General features: G+C 55.5%; 1 protein-coding gene across 1 annotated transcript; it reads right to left on the minus strand.

Moving 5' to 3' along the window:
• Nucleotides 1-744: 744 nt before the first annotated feature.
• On the minus strand, nucleotides 745-19,650 carry LOC148590434 (uncharacterized). Its single transcript, XM_088539051.1, has 15 exons — nucleotides 19,633-19,650; nucleotides 18,710-18,734; nucleotides 18,482-18,633; nucleotides 18,263-18,407; nucleotides 15,557-15,723; nucleotides 15,302-15,485; nucleotides 11,067-11,101; nucleotides 10,183-10,215; nucleotides 7,663-7,769; nucleotides 7,441-7,570; nucleotides 7,246-7,344; nucleotides 6,085-6,202; nucleotides 2,906-3,033; nucleotides 2,657-2,813; nucleotides 745-853 (listed from the first exon to the last, which is right to left on the minus strand). Exons 1-15 carry the CDS (start codon nucleotides 19,643-19,645, stop codon nucleotides 814-816), a joined length of 1,533 nt encoding a protein of 510 aa, XP_088395177.1. The 5' UTR covers nucleotides 19,646-19,650; the 3' UTR covers nucleotides 745-813.
• Nucleotides 19,651-20,892: the final 1,242 nt, after the last annotated feature.

Consider the following 20,892-nt stretch of genomic DNA (forward strand, 5'->3'; position numbering starts at 1 on the left):
AAGGTGTTCGTTCTGGGGCCTCCCGTGTTCACTCTGGAGCCTAATGTTCACTCTGAGACCTGCTGTGTTCACTCTGGAGCCTAATGTTAACCTTTGGGTCCCCTGTGTTCACTCTGGAGCCTAATGTTCACTCTGAGACCTGCTGTGTTCACTCTGAAGCCTAATGTGTTCACTCTGGGCCCTAATGCTAACCCTGGGGTCTCCTGTGTTCACTCTGGAGCCTAATGTGTACTGTGCAGCCTCCCATGTTCACTCTGGGGCCTAATGTCCACTCCGAGGTCTCCTGTGTTCACTCTGGGCCCTAATGTTCATCCTGGGGCCTCCTGTGTTCACTCTGGAACCTAGTGTTCACTCTGGGGCCTCCAGTGTTCACTCTGGAGCCTAATGTTCACTCTGAGACCTGCTGTGTTCACTCTGGAGCCTAATGTGTTCACTCTGGGCCCTAATGCTAACCCTGGGGTCTCCTGTGTTCACTCTGGAGCCTAATGTTCACTGTGCAGCCTCCCATGTTCACTCTGGGGCCTAATGTCCACTCTGAGGTCTCCTGTGTTCACTCTGGGCCCTAGTGTTCCTCCTGGGGCCTCCTGTGTTCACTCTGGAGCCTAATGACGGCTCCCCCCCACCCCCAAACGCACCAAGCAGAGGCGGCTTCATCTCCCCCGACATTTAATGGAAGGGGGGGAGTGGGGGCAGTTTGGGGGGGGACACAGTTAAAACGGGGGGACAAAAGTCTCAGCCCGGTTGGGGGGGGGGACGAAGTAAAAAACCCAACGAAACCGCAGTACAAACGGGGCGGGGGGGCGGCCCCCCCCCTCAGTAGGGCCTCTCGCGCCGGTCCTGCCTGTGGTCGCCCCTGCAGGGAGAGAAACCATCGTTAGGGCTCAGAGTTAACAGCTCAACCGCCGCCCGCGCCCCCCTCCGCGAGGGCCTCCTAGCAGGAGGCAGAGGGCGGCAGTAGGGACCAGGGTTAACGGCACGAGGCCGGGCGGGCAGCCCTGGATGTGTTAAGAGCCCCCGGGGCCGCTGAGCGTCAGTAGGGTTCAGAGTGAACAGCATCAAGGCAGCTAATGGGGCCCAGGAGCCTCAGCAACGCGACGTTCACCCTGGAACCTACTGCCAACAGCAGCACCAGGGAGCCTCGGAATTGGCTCTTGTGGCTCCTCTCGGGAGGTTCTCTCTCGCAGAGCGTTAACTCTGGAACCTACTGACAACAGCCACCCCAGAGTGCCCCCGCTCAGCCAGAATGGAGCTATTGCAGCTCCCCCTCAGTAGGTTCCAGAGTTACTGCACCCAAAGGGGAGCGGAGCAGTGTTAACTCTGGAACCTACTGACAACAGCCCCACCACGGAGCCTCAAAATGAGCTATTGCAGCTCACTTTAGTAGGTTCCAGAGTTAACATATCCACAGGGCACCTGTGCAGTGTTAATCCTGGAACCTACCGATGACAGAGCACCCCGTGCTTCACTTGGAATCAAGCTATTGTGGCTGTCATCGGTAGGTTCCAGGGTTAACGCATCCACAGGGCACCTGTGCAGTGTTAACCCTGGAACCTACTGATGACAGTGCACCCCATGGCTCACTTGAAACGAAGTTAATGTGGCTCCCCTCTCAGTAGGGTCCAGGGTTAACGCATCCACAGGGCATCTGCGCAGCGTTAACCCCGGAACCTACCGATGACAGAGCACCCCATGCTTCACTTGGAATCAAGCTATTGTGGCTGTCATCGGTAGGTTCCGGGGTTAACGCATCCACAGGGCACCTGTGCAGTGTTAACCCTGGAACCTACTGACGACAGTGCACCCCATGGCTCACTCGAAACCAAGCTATTGTGGCTCCTCTCTCAGTAGGTTCCAGGGTTAACGCATCCACAGGGCATCTGCGCAGCGTTAACCCCGGAACCTACCGATGACAGAGCACCCCATGCTTTACTTGGAATCAAGTTATTGTGGCTGTCATCGGTAGGTTCCAGGGTTAACGCATCCACAGGACACCTGTGGAGTGTTAACCGTGGAACCTACTGACGACAGTGCACCCCACGGCTCACTCGAAACCAAGCTATTGAGGCTGCCCTCTCAGTAGGGTCCACGGTTAACGCATCCACAGGGCATCTACGCAGTGTTAACCCTGGAACCTACCGACGACAGCGCACCCCACGGCTCACTTGGAATCAAGCTATTGTGGCTGTCATCGGTAGGTTCCAAGGTTGTCATCAGTAGGTTCCAAGGTTAACGCATCCACAGGGCATCTACGCAGCGTTAACCCTGGAACCTACTGATGACAGCGCACCCCATGGCTCACACGAAACCAAGTTATTGTGGCTCCCCTCTCAGTAGGGTCCAGGGTTAACGCATCCACAGGGCACCTGCGCAGCGTTAACCCTGGAACCTACCGATGACAGTGCACCCCATGGCTCACTTGGAATCAAGCTGTTGTGGCTGTCATCGGTAGGTTCCAGGGTTAACACATCCATGGGGCACCTGTGCAGCATTAACCCTGGAACCTACCGATGACAGCACACCCCATGGCTCACACGAAACCAAGTTATTGTGGCTCCCCTCCTCTCAATAGGGTCCAGGGTTAACGCATCCACAGGGCACCTTCGCAGCGTTAACCCTGGAACCTACTGATGACAACACCCGCCCCCCCCCGGCTCACCTGGAATCCATCTTTCCGGGCCCGAAGCCGCCCCGGTCGCCTCCTCGGCCTCCCCGGAAGCCTCCGCGGTCGCCGCCGCGGCCGCCCCGGAAGCCGCCGCGCTCGAAGCCGCCCCGGCCGCCGCGGCGCTCGTCGCCGAAGTTGCCGCCGCCGCCGCCTCCTGTACCCGGTGACGGTGACAACGGGTGAGGCCACCGGCCAGCGACACCCCCCACCCCGGCCCGCCCCCCCGAGGCCCCGTGTATTTACCCATGTGGCTCCCGCCCCGGCCGCCCCCCGGGTATTTACCCATGTGGGGCCCGCCGGGGCCGTCGGGCTTGGGCGCTTTGCACTGGTTGCACTCGTTGCGCCACGAGAAGTTCATGTTTTCGCACGCCCTGCAAGACACGGCACCGTCACGGCCCGCGCCCTCGGTAGGCTTCAGGGTTAACAGGCCCAGAGAGTGGTGGCGGTGGCCAGGCTCCTGATGGCAGCGGTCGGCAGTAGGCTTCAGAGTTAACGGCTCCAAAGTCATCGGTCCTCGGTAGGCTTCAGTGTTAACAACCCCAAAGTCATCGGTTCTCAACAGGCTTCAGTGTTAACAGCCCTAACGTTACCGGTAGGCTTCAGTGTTAACAACCCTAACGTTACCATTAGGCTTCAGTGTTAACAGCCCTAACGTTACCAATAGGCTTCAGTGTTAACAGCCCTAACGTTATCAGTAGGCTTCAGTGTTAACGGCTCTAACGTTATCAGTAGGCTTCAGTGTTAACAGCCCTAACATTACCAGTAGGCTTCAGTGTTAACAGCCCTAACGTTACCGGTAGGCTTCAGTGTTAACAGTTCTAACATTACCAGTAGGCTTCAGTGTTAACAACCCTAACGTTACCATTAGGCTTCAGTGTTAACAGCCCTAACGTTATCGGTAGGCTTCAGTGTTAACAACCCTAACGTTACCATTAGGCTTCAGTGTTAACAGCCCTAACGTTACCGGTAGGCTTCAGTGTTAACAACCCTAACGTTACCAATAGGCTTCAGTGTTAACTGCCCTAACGTTATCAGTAGGTTTCAGTGTTAACAAACAGCCCTAACGTTATCGGTAGGTTTCAGTGTTAACAGCTCTAACCTCACCAGCTATCAATAGCTATCTGTGTTAACAACCCTGATCATCATTAGGTTTCAGTGTTAACAGCCTCCAACACCAGCCATCGTGACCAGGTTTCAGCGTTAACATCCTCCAATGTCACCAACTGTCATTAGGTTTCAGTGTTAACAGCCCTAAGGCCAGCAATTGTCAGTAGGTTTCAGTGTTAACAGCCCTAAGGCCACGAATTGTCAGTAGGTTTCAGGGTTAACAGCCCTAAGGCCACCAATTGCCAGCAGGTTACAGTGTTAACAGCCCTAAGGCCACCAATTGTCAGTAGGTTTCAGTGTTAACAGCCCTAAGGCCACCAATTGTCAGTAGGTTTCAGGGTTAACAGCCCTAAGGCCACCAATTGGCAGTAGGCTTTACTGTTACCAGCTTAAAGGCCACCAACTGTCATTAGGTTTCAGTGTTAACCACCTTTACCATGGCCAATCAAGATCAGGTTTTAGTGTTAATGGCCCCTAGAATCAACAACGGTCATTAGGCTTCAGCGTTAACAGCCCCAAGGTCACCAACCACCAGTAAACTCCAGCATTAAGGTTCGCTAACATCACCGAACATCAGTAGGCTTCAGTGTTAACACCTTGTAACACCCCCAATTATCAGCAAGCTTCGGCATTAACATCCCCTAACGCCACCAACTATCATTAGGCTTCAGTGTTAACAGCCCCAAGGTCACCAATCACCAGCACGCTTCAGCATTAACAGTCCCTAACGTCACCGTCAGTAGGCTCCAGTGTTAACACCCTTTATCATCACCAATCAGCTCCAGGCTCCAGAGTTACCGACCCCCCAGCACCCCTGACCCTCAGTAGGCTCCAGTGTTAACACCCTTTTTCATCACCAAACAGCGCCAGGCTGAGGCGTTACTGCCCCCTGGCGCCCCCGTCCCTCAGTAGGCTCCAGTGTTAACACCCTTTATCATCACCAATCAGCACCATGCCCCTAGATGCCCCCGACTCTCAGTAGGCTCCAGTGTTAACACCCTTTTTCATCACTGATCAGCACCAGGCTCCGGCATTACCGCCCCCTGTGCCCTGCCCCTCAGTAGGCTCCAGTGTTAACACCCTTTTTCATTACCAATCAACACCAGGCTCTAGTGTTATCGGCCCCCGTCCCTCAGTAGGCTCCAGTGTTAACACCCTTTATCATCACCAAACAGCGCCAGGATGAGGCGTTACTGCCCCCTGGCGCCCCCATCCCTCAGTAGGCTCCAGCGTTAACACCCTTTATCATCACCAATCAGCAGCATGCCCCCATATGCCCCCGACCCTCAGTAGGCTCCAGTGTTAACACCCTTTATCATCACTGATCAGCACCAGGCTCCAGCGTTACCACCCCCCGTGCCCTGCCCCTCAGTAGGCTCCAGTGTTAACACTTACGGGTTGGGGCACTTCCAGTCCCCGGCGCGTTGCTGCCCCCTGGTGCCCCCGACCCTCAGTAGGTTCCAGTGTTAACACCCTTTTTCTTCACCAATCGGCACCACGCCCCCAGATGCCCCCGACCCTCAGTAGGCTCCAGTGTTAACACCCTTTTTCACCACCAATCAACACCAGGCTCTAGCGTTATCGGCCCCCGTCCCTCAGTAGGCTCCAGTGTTAACACTCACGGGTTGGGGCACTTCCAGTCCCCGGTGCGTTACCACCCCCCAGCACCCCTAGCCCTCAGTAGGCTCCAGTGTTAACACCCTTTTTCATTACCAATGAACACCAGGCTCTAGTGTTATTGGCCCCCGTCCCTCAGTAGGCTCCAGTGTTAACACTCACGGGTTGGGGCACTTCCAGTCCCCTGCGCGTTACCGCCCCCCGGCACCCCTGACCCTCAGTAGGCTCCAGTGTTAACACCCTTTTTCATCACCAATCAATACCAGGCTCTAGCGTTATCAGCCCCCGTCCCTCAGTAGGCTCCAGTGTTAACACCCTTTATCATCACCAAACAGCGCCAGGATGAGGCGTTACTGCCCCCTGGCGCCCCCATCCCTCAGTAGGCTCCAGCGTTAACACCCTTTATCATCACCAATCAGCAGCACGCCCCCATATGCCCCCGACCCTCAGTAGGCTCCAGTGTTAACACCCTTTTTCATTACCAATGAACACCAGGCTCTAGTGTTATTGGCCCCCGCCCCTCAGTAGGCTCCAGTGTTAACACCCTTTTTCATCACCAATCAACACCAGGCTCTAGTGTTATCGGCCCCCGCCCCTCAGTAGGCTCCAGTGTTAACACCCTTTATCATCACCAATCAACACCAGGCTCTAGTGTTATCGTCCCCCGTCCCTCAGTAGGCTCCAGTGTTAACACTCACGGGTTGGGGCACTTCCAGTCCCCCGCGCGTTGTTGCCCCCCGGCGCCGCCGCCGCCGCCGCTCGTGAAGCCGCCGCGGCCGCCGGAGCCGCCGCCGAAGCCGCCGCGGCCCATGGGACCTTGTCACAATGAGAGGGGACGGGGACGTCAAGGGGGTGTCCCCAAGTGTCCCCGACACCCCCTGAGTGTCCCCAACACCTGAGTGTCCCCAACACCCCCCTCGAGTGTCCCCAACACCCCCCCCAAGCGTCCCTGACACCCCCCGAGTGTCTCCAACACCCGAGTGTCACCTACCCCTCCGAGTGTCCCCAACACCCCCCGCGTGTCCCCAACACCCCGAGTGTCCCCAACACCCCCCGAGTGTCACCTACCCCTCCGAGTGTCCCCAACACCCCCCGCGTGTCCCCAACACCCCGAGTGTCCCCAACACCCCCCGAGTGTCACCTACCCCTCCGAGTGTCCCCAACACCCCCCGCGTGTCCCCAACACCCCGAGTGTCCCCAAGTGTCCCCAACACCCCTCCGAGTGTCCCCAACACCCCGAGTGTCCCCAACACCCCTCCGAGTGTCACCTACTCCTCCGAGTGTCCCCGACACCCCCTGAGTGTCCCTGACACCCCCCAAGCGTCACCAACACCCCCCTGCGTCACCAACACCCCAAGTGTCCCCAACACCCCGAGTGCCCCCGACACCCCCCAGGTGTCCCCAACACCCCCCGAGTGTCACCTACCCCTCCGAGTGTCCCCAACAGCCTCCCGAGTGTCCCCAACACCCCGAGTGTCACCTACCCCCCCCTCCGAGCGTCACCAACACCCCGAGTGCCCCCAACACCCCTCCCAGTGTCCCCAACACCCCGAGTGCCCCCAACACCCCCCCGAGTGTCACCTACTCCTCCGAGTGTCCCCGACACCCCCCTGCGTCACCAACACCCCGAGCGTCCCCAACAGCCCAAGTGTCCCCAACACCAAGTGCCACCTACCCCCCCACGTGTCCCCAACACCCCCCGAGTGTCCCCAACACCCCCTCCGACTGTCACCTACCCCCTTCGAGTGTCCCCAACACCCCCCCCGAGTGTCCCCTACCCCTCCGACTGTCACCAACACCCCCCCGAGTGTTACCAACACCCCCCCCGACTGTCCCCTACCCCTCCGACTGTCACCTACCCCCTCGGCCGCGTCCCCCGCGGCCGCCGCCGCCGCGGTTGAAGTCAGCCCGCCGGGTGGCGAACGACACCTTGATGGGGTTCCCCGAGAACTCCTTTCCTGCACACCGCGAAAACACCCGAAACGGGAGCTTTTCACCCCAAACGGACCCCAAAACGGGGCTTTTTCACCCCAAAACCAGGGGGGGGGACGCACCGTCGAACCAGTCGATGGCGGCCTTGGCCGAGGGGGGGTCGTCGAAGGACACGGTGGCTTCACCCTTCAGTTTGCCGGTCTCGCGGTCCGTGTACAGGTTGATCATGGGCTGCCCCGTCTTCTTGTTGGTCTAATTAGCGCCGGGGGGGGTTAATTAGCACCCGGGGGGGGGTTAATGAGCGCCGGGGGGGTGTTAATTAGCGGTGGGGGTTAATTAAGGACCTTAATGATGCCGATCTGTTTGAAGTAGTCGGCCACCGACTCGACGGTGACGTTCTCGCCCAGGCCCTGCACGAAGATGGTGTTGTTGTCCGAGTTGTCCTGTTCGCCTGTGCGAGAAAGCTCGTTAGCGCCGCTAATTAGGGTCATTAAGGCCCCCCTGATAGGCCCCCCTGCTCATTAACAGCCTTCCTGCTCGTTAATAGCCCCCCCCCTGCTCGTTAATAGACCCCCCTGCTCGTTAACAACCCCCCTGCTCGTTAACAACCCCCCCTGCTTGTTAACAGCCCCCCCAGCTCATTAACAGACCCCATTCATTAGCCATTAACCCTCCCCAAGCTCATTAGCCCTCAGCTCATTAACAGCCCCCCCATTAATAGACCCCATTCATTAGCCATTAACCCTCCCCAAGCTCATTAGCCCTCAGCTCATTAACAGCCCCCCCAGCTCATTAATAGCCCCCCCATTAATAGACCCCATTCATTAGCCATTAACCCTCCCCAAGCTCATTAGCCCTCAGCTCATTAACAGCCCCCCCCAGCTCATTAATAGCCCCCCCATTAATAGACCCCATTCATTAGCCATTAACCCGCCCAGCTCATTAACCTTCCCCTAAGCTCATTAGCAGCCCCCCCAGCTCATTAGTCCTCCCACTCATTAGTCATTAACCCCCAGCTCATTAATAGCCCCCTTGCTCATTAACAGCCCCCTCGCTCATTAGCCCCCCTCATTAGCCATTAACCCCCTAGCTCATTAGCCCCCAGCTCATTAACAGCCCCCCCTGCTCATTAGTCCCCCCACTCATTAATAGACCCCATTCATTAGCCATTAACCCTCCCCTAAACTCGTTAGTCCCCCTTATTAGCCCCTCATTAACCCCCCCACTCATTAACAGCCCCCCCAGCTCATTAATAGACCCCATTCATTAGCCATTAACCCACCCAGCTCATTAACCCTCCCCTAAGCTCATTAGCCCTCAGCTCATTAACAGACCCCCCAGCTCATTAATCCTCCCACTCATTAGCCATTAACCCCCCCAGCTCATTAATAGTCCCCCCAGCTCATTAGCCCCCCTCATTAGCCATTAGCCCCCCAGCTCATTAGTCCCCCCACTCATTAACAGACCCCCTCAGCTCATTAATAGCCCCCCCTGCTCATTAACAGCCCCCCGCTCATTAACCCCCTCATTAGTCACTAATCCCCCCAGCTCATTAGTCCCCCCACTCATTAATAGACCCCATTCGTTAGCCATTAACCTTCCCCTAAACTCATTAGTCCCCCTTATTAGGCCCGCTCATTAACAGCCCCCAGCTCATTAATAACCCCTCCTGCTCATTAGTGCCCCCACTCATTAACAGACCCCATTCATTAACCATTAACCCTTCCCTAAAGTCATTAGTCCCCCTTATTAGCCCCTGCTCATTAACAGCCCTCCTAGTTCATTAACAGACCCCCCTGCTCATTAATAGCCCCCCCTGCTCGTTAACAGCCCCCCTGCTCATTAGCCCCCCCACTCATTAGCCATTAAGCCCCCCAGCTCATTAATAGACCCCATTCATTAACCATTAACCTTCCCCTAAACTCGTTAGTCATTAATAGACCCACAGCTCATTAACAGCCCCCTCATTAGCCCCTCTCATTAGCCCCCTGCTCATTAATAGACCCCATTCATTAGGCCCCTCCCAGCTCATTAGTCCCCCTTATCAGCCCCTGCTCATTAACCCCTCCCACTCATTAACAGCCCCATTAGCCATTAGTCCCCTGCTCATTAACAGCCCTCCCACTAATTAGCCGTTAACCCCCTCAGCTCATTAATAGCCTCTCCTAAGCTCATTAGCCCCCTCATTAGCCCCCTGCTCATTAATAATCCCCCTGCTCATTAATAGACCCCCTGCTCATTACCCATTAGCCCCCACCAGCTCATTAATAGACCCCATTCATTAACCATTAACCCCCCCAGCTCATTAGCCCCCCCACTCATTAACAGACCCCATTCATTAGCCATTAACCTTCCCCTAAACTCATTAGTCCCCCTTAATAACCCCACTCATTAACAGTCCTCCCAGTTCATTAACAGCCCCCCCAGCTCATTAACCCCCCCACTTACTAGCAATTAAGCCCCCCAGCTCATTAATAGACCCCATTCATTAACCATTAACCCTCCCCTAAACTCATTAGTCATTAATAGACCCCCTGCTCATTAACAGCCCCCTCATTAGTCCCCCTCCTTAACCCCCTGCTCATTAACAGCCCCCCCGCTAATTAGCCATTAACCCCCCTCAGCTCATTAACAGCCTCCCCTAAGCTCATTAGCCCCCTCATTAAGCCCCTGCTCATTAATAATCCCCTGCTCATTAACAGACCCCCAGTTCATTAATAGACCCCCCCACTCATTAGCCATTAACCCCCCAAGCTCATTAACCCCCTCCCAGGCTAATTAGCCCCCCAGCTCATTAACCCCCTTAATTAACCCCCCCCCAAACTAATTAACCCCAACTAATTAAGGCTAATTAAGGCGCTCACCCTGGTCATGCCTCGGCCCTTGGTCCCGGGGTCCTTGGAGCACATGGAAAAATTAAGGAGACACTTAATTAACCGGGGGGGCGGGGCCACAGGGCCAAGCCCCGCCCCCTACCCCCCCCACAAAAAAAAACCCTTTTTTCCCAATTTCCCCCTTTTTTAACTAAAAAAAAAGGTTTTTTGGGGGTTGGGGGGCACTGGCAGCGCCTCCCCCCCCCCTTCCGGAAACTTCTAGAAATGTCCAGAAACCGCTAAAAAAAAACCTGCATTTTTTTTCGCTAGAAAAGGTTAAAATTGTCTCGAAACGCCCGGAATTGCCTGGAACCGCCCGGGTTTTGACACACACACCTCGTTTTTTTTGCTTTAAAACAGCCCTTTTTCAGGCAAACCGTCGAGCAGAATGGTGGTTTTTTGTAGAAACGCACAAAGACCCCAAATCTGCCCCGATTCGGGGCAGGATTCTCCTCTTTCCCCTCTCCCCGTGAGCAGAAAAACCTCCAAAACCTCCGTTTTTTGCCTTTTTTCCTCGTTTTTTTTTCCAACCACATGCACCGAAAACCTCCGCTTTGCGGCTTTTCCCCTTTTGCGCCGGTTTTTACCCCAAAAGCACCGGCCACCGTGGGTTTTTTGGGTCGTTTTGCGCTACGTTTGGCACCGTTTTTTTTCCCTTTTTCCCTGTTTTTCCAGGGAAAATCACACCCGGCTCCGGAGACCTCGGCACGGCGCAACCTGACGGGCAAAACCCGTTGTTTTTTTCCCTTTTTTCACCTTTTTCGACTCAAAAAAAAACCAACCGCCCGCTTCCGACACTGTTTTGGGGAGAAAAAGCGTTAATAGACCCTTTTTTTGGTGTTTTTTGGGTCGTTTTGCGACTCTTTTGCACTTACCACCGAATTTATTGAAGCCACCACGCTCACCACCGCTGGGAAGATAAATGGGAAGAAAATGAAGCTTTTTGGGCCGTTTTGGGGCGGTTTGAGGTGTTTTTGGTGCCCCCCTCCCCGCTCCAGCGCCCCCCCCGAGGGCGGCTCCTGTTTTTGGGGCTAAATCGAGGGGATTTGGGCAAAACGCTCCACCGCGGGGGGGTCTCGGCGCCGGCGGAAACTTCCGGAGATGTCGGAGGCGAAAATGGGGCAAAACCCCTCAAATCACCCATTTTTCTCCTCCATGCCCAAGCTCAACGCTAGCCCTGCCCTAAAACTCCCTTTTTCCTGCTTTTTCACCCATTTTGTCCTTCCTTTCCTTTTTTTTGGGGGGGAGAGGGGCTTTTGACTCCCTTTCTGCCCATTTTTTGCATTTTTGGACGTATTTCTCCTTTTTTCCCCTCATTCCTGGGGCCGCTTCTTCGTTTTTGGGGCCGTTTCCCCTTTTCCTTTTTCCTTCCATTTTAAAGCTTTTTTTTTCTCCCTATTTGCGTGCTTTTTAGCCCTTTTTTGCCCTTTTCCCCTAAATTTCCTTTGCATTTCCCTAAACTCCCTTTAGACTCCTTGGCCTTTTCCTTCCAATATTTCGACCAATCCTTCTATTTTTCCCAATTTTGTAATTTTTTTGAATTTTTTTAAATATTTTTTTGAAAATCTTTTGGGAGGGCTTTTCAGATTTTGGCCATTTTCCCCTATTTTCCTGCCGTTTTTCCCTATTTTCCTACCATTTTCACCTTCTCTTTCCTCCCAGCGTTTTTCCAGCTTGTTTTTCCTTGCCATTTTGTTCCTAATTTACCTAATTTTGCCTAATTTTACCCTTTTCTCCCGCGTTTTCGCCGTTTCTTGGCCTTTCTCCCCCAGATTTTTAGCACTTCCTCCTCACTTTGGGGCTCCTTTTTCCTCTTTTTGCCCCTTTTTCTCCTGTTTTGGCCCTTCCTCCTCTCCCTACCCTCGGAGGCGGAGGGGATAAAGTCTCATTGCCTTTCACACCTGTAGCACATAAAACGCAGAATTTTTGTTAAAACACATCAAAAACAGCAGAGCAACAAGCAGCCCCCCCCCACTCACCTCGTTAGCGCCGCCCTCGTTAGGCCCCTCGCGTTAATTTGCACCATTTTCCGCATTTTTAGCCCCGTTTTCCCCCCTTGCGGCACCGTTTCCGGCATTTTTCTCCTCAAAACCCCAGCGTTTTTAAACCATCATCTCCAGGTGACCGTTTTTCTCCCCAAAAATCCCTCTCATTATTAATAACCCCCCGAATTATTTAATTTCCCCTTTGGGAGCACCCGGTCACCGTTTTTACAATTTTTCTCCTCAAAAAACCATTACTATTTTTAATAACAACCCTTATTCCCCCCTGTACCGCCATCATCCTCCTTTGTTATCATTTCTTTCCAAAAACCTCCTTTTTATAAATAATAACCATAATTTTCCCCTTCCAAACACCATGGTCACCAAAATTAGCACTTTTCTCCTCAGAAACCATCGTTATTATTAATAAAAATCCTCATTTTCCTCTCGTAATACCATAATGAACGTTTTTTCTCCTCAGAAACCACTCGTTATTAATAAAAATCACGTTTTTCCCCTCATAACACCAGTATTATTTTTCCCTTCAGGAACCAGGCTTATTATTCCTAATAATTAATATTTTTCACTCTTATTACACCATTATTGCTCCTTTTCTCCTCAGAAACCAGCCGTATCGTTAATAATTATCATTTGTGTTCTGGTAGCACCGTTATTAGCGTTTTTCTCCCCAGAAACCAGCCTACTTATTAATATTAATCATTTTTTCCTTAAAACCACGGTTACCATCGTTATTATCATTTTTCTCCTCAGAAACCACCATTATTAATAATAAATTGCTATTTTTCCTCTTTGTGACACCATATTCATCGCTATTAATAATAATAATCGCTATTTTTCCTCTTGTGACACCGTATTCATCATTATCATCATTTTTCTCCTCAGAAACCGCTGTTTTTGGTAAAAAAACTTATTTTTCCCCTTTAAACCACCATCATGTCGTTATTTTTATTATTCTCCTCAAAAACCAATCTTATTAATTACTGATATTTTCCCCTTCGTGTCACCGTCATTGTGGCCATTACTGTTTTTCCTCAGAAACCACCAAATGATTAAAAATCATCATTTTCCCTTCATGACATCATCAGCGGCATTATTATTTCCTTGCAGAAACCATCATTATTCCTATTAATAATTCCTATTTTCCCAATATTTTCTCTTTTAACACCATCATCGTGGCCGTTATTTTTCCCTTCGGACACCGTTTTCATTGTTATTCCTATTTTTCTCCTCAAAAACCAGCGTTATTATTAATAATAATTGATATTTTCCCCTCAGAGCACCATCATCGTGATCATTATGGTGATTTTCGGCAGAAACCAGCGTTATTATTAATAATAATTGCATTTTTTCCTCAGAAACCATCAGCGGGTTATTTGTCTCCTCAGAAACCATCATTATTATTAATTATTATTTTTCCTTTGATAACACCGTTAGCGCTCCCTTTTCGCAGCGTTTTAAGCCAAAACCGAGGTGTGCAGGAGGCCGCACCACTGAAAATACCAAAAAACGCTTCGTTTTGGGGTGTTTTACTCCCTTTCCGGGTGTCAACGCAGCGCACAGACCCACAGAGCCACTACCTCAGGCTCAGTCAACCTTTTTAACCATTTTTAGAGTTTTTTTACCCTGTTTCACGTGCTTCACACCTTCCTAAGTGTTATTTTTCCCCTTTTTGGGTTTTTTACCTTTTTTGGGGGGTGTTTTTCCCCCTTTTTGGGGGTGTTTTCCACCTGTTTTGACCAACGTGCCCGGACACCTCCCTTTTCAACCAGCTCAACAGGCGCTTTAAAAACCCACAATTTCTGAGATAAAAATGGGCATTTTTGGCGCACCGGGCACTTTTTAGTGAGAAACCGTATTTTTTCTGAGGTAAAAAACTGGCATTTTGACCCAGCGGACACTTTTACAACCAAAACCAGCTTTTTTTTGACGTAATAAAAGGCGTTTTGGCAGGTCAGGCGATTTTAAGCGAGAAACCATCGTTTTCTGAGGTAAAAAGTATCATTTTTGACCTAACGGGCACTTTTAAGCTGAAAACCGTATTTTTTCTGAGGTAAAATACAGGCATTTTGACCCAATGGGCACTTTTACACTCAAAACCATCCTCTTTTGAGGCAACAAAAGGGCGTTTTGGCACCCTGGGAGCTTTTAAGCGAGAAACACTGTTTTTCCTGAGGTAAAAAACTGGCATTTTGACCCAGCGGACACTTTTACAACCAAAACCAGCTTTTTTTTGACGTAATAAAGGGTGTTTTGGCAGGTCAGGCGATTTTAAGCGAGAAACCATCGTTTTCTGAGGTAAAAAGTATCATTTTTGACCTAACGGGCACTTTTAAGCTGAAAACCATCCTCTTTTGAGGCAACAAAATGGCGTTTTGGCACCCTGGGAGCTTTTAAGTGAGAAACTGCTTTTCCTGAGGTAAAAAACTTGCATTTTGACCCAGCGGACACTTTTACAACCAAAACCATCTATTTTTTGATATAATAAAGGGCGTTTTGGCAGGCCAGGCGGCTTTAAGCGAGAAACCATCGTTTTCTGAGGTAAAAAGTATCGTTTTTGACCTAACGGGCACTTTTAAGCTGAAAACCATCCTCTTTTGAGGCAACAAAATGGCGTTTTGGCACCCTGGGAGCTTTTAAGTGAGAAACTGCTTTTCCTGAGGTAAAAAACTGGCATTTTGACCCAGTGGACACTTTTACAACCAAAACCATCTATTTTTTGATGTAATAGAGGGCGTTTTGGCAGGCCAGGCGATTTTAAGCGAGAAACCATCGTTTTCTGAGGTAAAAAGTATCGTTTTTGACCTAACGGGCACTTTTAAGCTGAAAACCATCCTCTTTTGAGGCAGCAAAAGGGCGTTTTGGCACCCTGGAAGTTTTTAAGTGAGAAACTGTTTTTCCTGAGGTAAAAAACTGCCATGTTGACCCAGCGGCCCCTCCTACACCCAAACTCCTTTTTTCTGAGGTAAAACAAGGGCGTTTTGGCACACGGGGGGCGTTTTGCAGACCAACCCCCCCACACACGTTTTCTGAGGTAAAAAGGGGGCGTTTGGGCGTATTTTGAGGCCAAAAAGGGCGTTTTTTGGCGTCCCGCGCGCGCCGCCACCTACCCCATGTTGCCGCCGCGTCCCCCGCGGCCGCCGCGGCCCCCGCGGTCGTAGCCGCCGCGGCTGTAGCCGCCCCGGCCGCGGCTCCGGTCCTGCTGGCCGCTGTAGCCGCCGCCTGACTCCTGGTAACCGCCGCCGCTACCGCCGCCGCTCATGGAGGACGACTGTTCCTGCCCGTAGCTGCTGGCTGTCAACACATTGAAAACACATTGACAAACAGCCGTTTTGGGGGTACCCCGCCACGCGGGCGGTACTCACAGCCGCCGCCGCCGCTGTACTGGTTCTGCTGGCTGTAGCTCTGCGGGGGGTTGTAGGACGACTGTTGGCTGTAGGAGCTCTGCTGCTGCCCGCTGTAGCTCGACTGTTGCCCGTAGCCGCCGCTCGGCGGTTGGCCGTAGCTGGAGCTCTGCGAGCTGCTGCCATAGCTGACAAGGGGGACGGCGCTGACGCGGGGCCACCAAAATGGCCGCCCAGGGGGCACGGGGGGCAACCAAAATGGCCGCCCATGGGGGGCGACCAAAATGGCCACCAATGGGGCATGGGGGGCAACCAAAATGGTGCCTGGTGGGGGCTAAAATGGAGCTTGCAGTACCACTGGGCAACCAAAATGGCGCCTGGGGGCACAAGCGGGCAATCAAAATGGCGACTGGGGCACCATGGGGCAATCAAAATGGCGCCTGGGGCACCATGGAGCAATCAGAATGGTCCCCGGGGCCTCCCTGGCCACCAAAGGGCCACCAAAATGGCCCCCCGGCCACCAAAGGAGCCCCTGGCCACCAAAGGGCCACCAGAATGGCCCTCGGCCACCAAAGGGGATCCCCTGGCCACCAAAGGGCCACCAAAATGGCCCCCTGGCCACCAGAACGGCCCCCCGGCAAACCCAAGGGCCACCAGAATGGCCCACGGCCATGAAAATGGCCCCCCTGGCCACCAAAATGGCCCACTGGGCAACCCAAGGGCCACCAAAATGGTCTTCCGGGCCACCACAATGGCCCCCCCGCCACTAAAATTCACCCCCAACCACCCAGGGCTACCAAAATGCTCCCCCGGCCACTAAAACGGCCACTAGGCCACCCAAGGGCCACCCAAAGGGTCCCCCCCAGCCACCCAAGGGCCACCACAATGGCCCCCCAGGCCACCAAAATGGCCACCCAAGGGCCACCAAAATTGCCTTCCGGCCACCCGAAGGCCACCCAAAGGGTCCCCCAAGCCACCCAAGGGCGCCCCGGGCCATCAAAAGAGCCACCAGGCCACCCAAGGGCCACCCAAACGGTCCCTCCATCTACCCAAGGGCCACCACAATGTCCTCCCGGCCACCAAAACAGCCCCCAGGCCACCCAAGGGCCACCCAAATGGCCCCCTGGGCCACCAAAATGACCACCCAAGGGCCACCCGGCCACCCAAGGGCCACCCAAAGGGTCCCCAGTCACCCAAGGGCCACCACAATGGCCCCCCCCGGCCACCAAAATGGCCACCAGGCCACCCAAGGGCCACCACAATGGTCTCCTGGCCACCAAAACAGCCACCTGGCCACCCAAGGGCCACCAAAATGGCCCCCCGGGCCACCAAAATGACCACCCAAGGGCCACCCAAAGGGTCCCCCAGCCACCCAAGGGCCACCAGAATGGTTCCCTGGCCACCAAAATGGCCATCGGGCCACCCAAATGGTCCCTCCATCCACCCAAGGGCCACCAGAATTGTCCCCCCAGCCACCCAAGGGCCACCACAATGGATCCCAGGCCACCAAAATGACCCCCAGGCCACCCAAGGGCCACCACAATGGCCCCCTGGCCACCAAAAGAGCCACCGGGCCACCCCAATGGTCCCTCCATCCACCCAAGGGCCCCCCGGGTCCCCAAGGGCCACCACAATGGTCCCCCGGGCCACCAAAACAGCCACTTGGTCACCCAAGGGCCACCAAAATGGCCACCAGGCCACCCAAAATGGCCCCCAGACCACCCAAGGGCCACCCAAAGGGTCCCCCAGCCACCCAAGGGCCACCAGAATGGTTCCCTGGCCACCAAAATGGCCATCGGGCCACCCAAATGGTCCCTCCATCCACCCAAGGGCCACCAGAATTGTCCCCCCAGCCACCCAAGGGCCACCACAATGGATCCCAGGCCACCAAAATGACCCCCAGGCCACCCAAGGGCCACCACAATGGCCCCCTGGCCACCAAAAGAGCCACCGGGCCACCCCAATGGTCCCTCCATCCACCCAAGGGCCCCCCAGGGTCCCCAAGGGCCACCACAATGGTCCCCCGGGCCACCAAAACAGCCACTTGGTCACCCAAGGGCCACCAAAATGGCCACCAGGCCACCCAAAATGGCCCCCAGACCACCCAAGGGCCACCCAAAGGGTCCCCCGGCCACCCAAGGGCCACCACAATGGATCCCAGGCCACCAAAATGACCCCCAGGCCACCCAAGGGCCACCACAATGGTTCCCTGGCCACCAAAATGGCCACCAGGCCACCCAAATGGTCCCTCCATCCACCCAAGGGCCACCACAATGGCCATCGGGCCACCCAAATGGCCCTCCAGCCACCCAAGGGCCACCAAAATTGTCCTCCCAGCCACCCAAGGGCCACCAAAATTGTCCCCCCAGCCACCCAAGGGCCACCACAATGGTTCCCTGGCCACCAAAATGGCCACTGGGCCACCCAAGGGCCACCACAATGGCCCCCTGGCCACCAAAACGGTCCCCAGGCCACCCAAATGGTCCCTCCATCCACCCAAGGGCCCCCCAGTGTCCCCAAGGGCCACCACAATGGTTCCCTGGGCCACCAAAACAGCCACTTGGTCACCCAAGGGCCACCACAATGGTTCCCTGGCCACCAAAATGGCCACCAGACCACCCAAATGGTCCCTCCATCCACCCAAGGGCCACCAGAATGGCCCCCTGGCCACCAAAATGGCCCCCCCAGGACCACTGTCACCCCAATGTCACCCCCAGAACGCGGTACCTGCCGCCGGAGGAGCTGGCGGCCGGCGGCTGCGAGTAGCCGGGGTAGGACGACGGTTGCCCATAGGAGCTCTGCGCCTGACCGCCGCCGTAGCCACCGCCGCCACCGCCGTAGCCCTGCGGCGCCGCCTGGCTGCTGTAGCCGCCTGTAGCGGGGTGACAACCGTCAGGGCGCCGCCGATGGTCGTCACCCCCACAACAACCACCCGCCACTCACTGCTCTGGCTCTGCCCGTAGGACGAGCTGTAGCTGTTCTGACTGTAGCCGGAGGTGTCGCTGCTCTGGCTGTAGCCGCCGTAGCTTTGTTGGCCGTAGGGTTGACTGCTCTGCTGGTTGTACCCCTGGCTGGGCGGCGCGGGGTAGGCGCCGTAGCTGTAGCACAACAGTGTCACCGCGCGGTACCGCCGCAACAACCGGGTGACAGGCGCCGTTGGGAACCGCTACGTACCTCTGTGTCGCCGTCTGGCTGTAGTCTGGGGGGAGAACAGGCGTATGGGTGGTAGCAACAACCAACGGGCGGTTGTCACCCCAACTAGGATGAGGGTGGCGGTGCCCCTCCGGATCCCATAAAACTGGGGTCCCATTAACCCCCTTCAAACCTTAACATGGATCCTAAGCTACATTTAACCACAAACAACCGAAAAAACCTCCAAAGCCACCCAAAACTCCCATATTCGCTTTCAAAAGAAAAAACACGCATTCGGACAAAATATGAGGAAAACACCCCCTTTTTATCACTTCTAAACCCATTCGCAGCAACGAGGCCGCTTCTCACCCCTTAATTAACCCTATAATTAACGGCCTTTATTGCCCCGGGGGGGGGGGGCACTGCGGCGGGCGCCAGGGCGCATGCGCGGCGCTCCCCCCCCCCGCCTCCCGCGCATGCGCCGTGCCCCGCCCCGCGCACAAAATGGCGCCCGGGTGGCGCAGCTGGAAAAGCGGCGCCCCCGCCCCGCACAAAATGGCCGCCGCGGGCAATGAAAGGACCGCGCCCGCCAATAAAGCGGTTTTTACCCCAAAATTGTTTTTTTTTCCCTCATTTCCTTAATTTTCGGCCACTTATAACCTCATCCCGCTGGCGCCCCCCTCTCCCGCGCGGCCGCCGCGCTTCGCCCGCCGCCGGCGGCCGCTTCTTTTTATGAATAAAAACACCGCGCGCGCGACGCGGCGGCTGCAAAAACGGCCGCGAGACGGGGGGAAAAAACACAGGAGGGCCGCAAAGCGGCGATTCCACCGCTGCGAGCCCCGAGGCCGCAATAAAGAAACCACAAGGGGAAAAGGACCCGCCGAGGCCCTCCGCGATATAGGGGCGATATAAGGGCGATATAGGGGCGATATAAGGGCGATATAGGGGTGCAGGCGGGCCCTCACCGTTGGAGGCCATGGCGGCGCCGCGCTGCTGCTCCGCCGCCTCCGCTCCACGTGGCGCCCGCGCCCGCTCTGGGCGCCCGCGCGCGCCCGGGCCCTATTTATAAACTCGGGTGGGCGGGACCATGTTGGGGGCGGGGGGGTTAAGGCCCCGCCTCCTCCTTTAGTGAATGGAGCCGCCCGCTTCTCCCCCCCCCCGCCACGCCCGCGCTGGCCAATGGAATGCGCCGAGGGGGGCGGGGCCGCGGGGAGAGCGGGACCAATGGGGAGGCGGGGAGGGGGCGGGGCCACGGGGAGAGCGGGACCAATGGGGAGGCGGGGAGGGGGCGGGGCCGCGGGGAGAGCGGGACCAATGAGGGAGCGGGGAGGGGGCGTCGCTCCCCCCCCCCCGTGATTCGGTCCTCCCCCCGCCCGCAAGGAGGGGGCGTGGCCAGAGGAGGGGGCGGGGCTCGGCGGGAGGGGCGGGGCTTGGCGGGAGGGGGCGGGGCCGGGCGGAACCATCGCGCCCTCCCGCCCCTCCCCATATGGGGATCCCATAGGGAGCCTATAGGGCCCTCTAGGCCCCGCCCCCTGCTGTGGGGCGGGGTCTCCCTATGGAGCCCCTATAGAGCCCCATAGAGCGCCTATAGAACCCCATAGAGCCCCTATAGAACCCTATGAAGCCTCATAGAGCCCCTATAGAACCCTATAGAGCCCCATAGAGCCCCTATAGAACCCCATAGAGCCCCTATAGAACCCTATACAGCCCCTATAGAACCCTATAGGGGGCTCTATAGGGAGCATATAGAGACCCCCCCCCGCCCTCGCCCTATGGGTCCCCCCTATAGATCCTTCTATAGGGCTGCTCTATAGGGGTGGCTGCCTATAGCCCCCCCGCATAGGGCCCTATAGAGTTCTCCACCCTATAGCACTGCCATGTGGAGCCCCCCCCGACCTCCCCCTATAGATCTGCCCCCTATAGACCCTGCCCTATAGATCTGCCCCCCCCACCTATATAGGACCCCCCCTATATATATATGTATACACACACCCCTATAGGGATCTATAGGCATCCATACCATATGGGAGCGCTATAGGAGCCAACACCGTGGGGGGTCTATAGGGAGTCGGGGGGGAGTCTATAGGGGCCGGCCCCATGTTGGGGGGATCTATAGGGAGTGAGGGGGGGATCTATAGGGAATGAGGGGGGATCTATAGGGGCTGGGGTTGCCTGGGGCGGGGGGGGGATCTATAGGGGTGGCCCCATGCGGGGGGCGTTGGGGA

Source organism: Tinamus guttatus, unplaced genomic scaffold, assembly GCF_059628265.1.
Source record: "Tinamus guttatus ecotype Peru unplaced genomic scaffold, ASM5962826v1 Tinamus_guttatus_pri_ptg001353l, whole genome shotgun sequence".
In the NCBI taxonomy this organism is placed as follows: Eukaryota; Metazoa; Chordata; class Aves; order Tinamiformes; family Tinamidae; genus Tinamus; species Tinamus guttatus.

What these genes read in the sequence shown, in the direction of transcription:
- LOC148590434 (XM_088539051.1), bottom strand. An exon ending in AGGGCCGAGGCATGACCAGG is followed by an intron (nt 7,770 to 10,182) that starts GTGAGCGCCTTA and finishes TTTCTCGCACAG; the next exon opens with GCGAACAGGACAACTCGGAC. An exon ending in AACAGATCGGCATCATTAAG is followed by an intron (nt 7,571 to 7,662) that starts GTCCTTAATTAA and finishes GGCGCTAATTAG; the next exon opens with ACCAACAAGAAGACGGGGCA.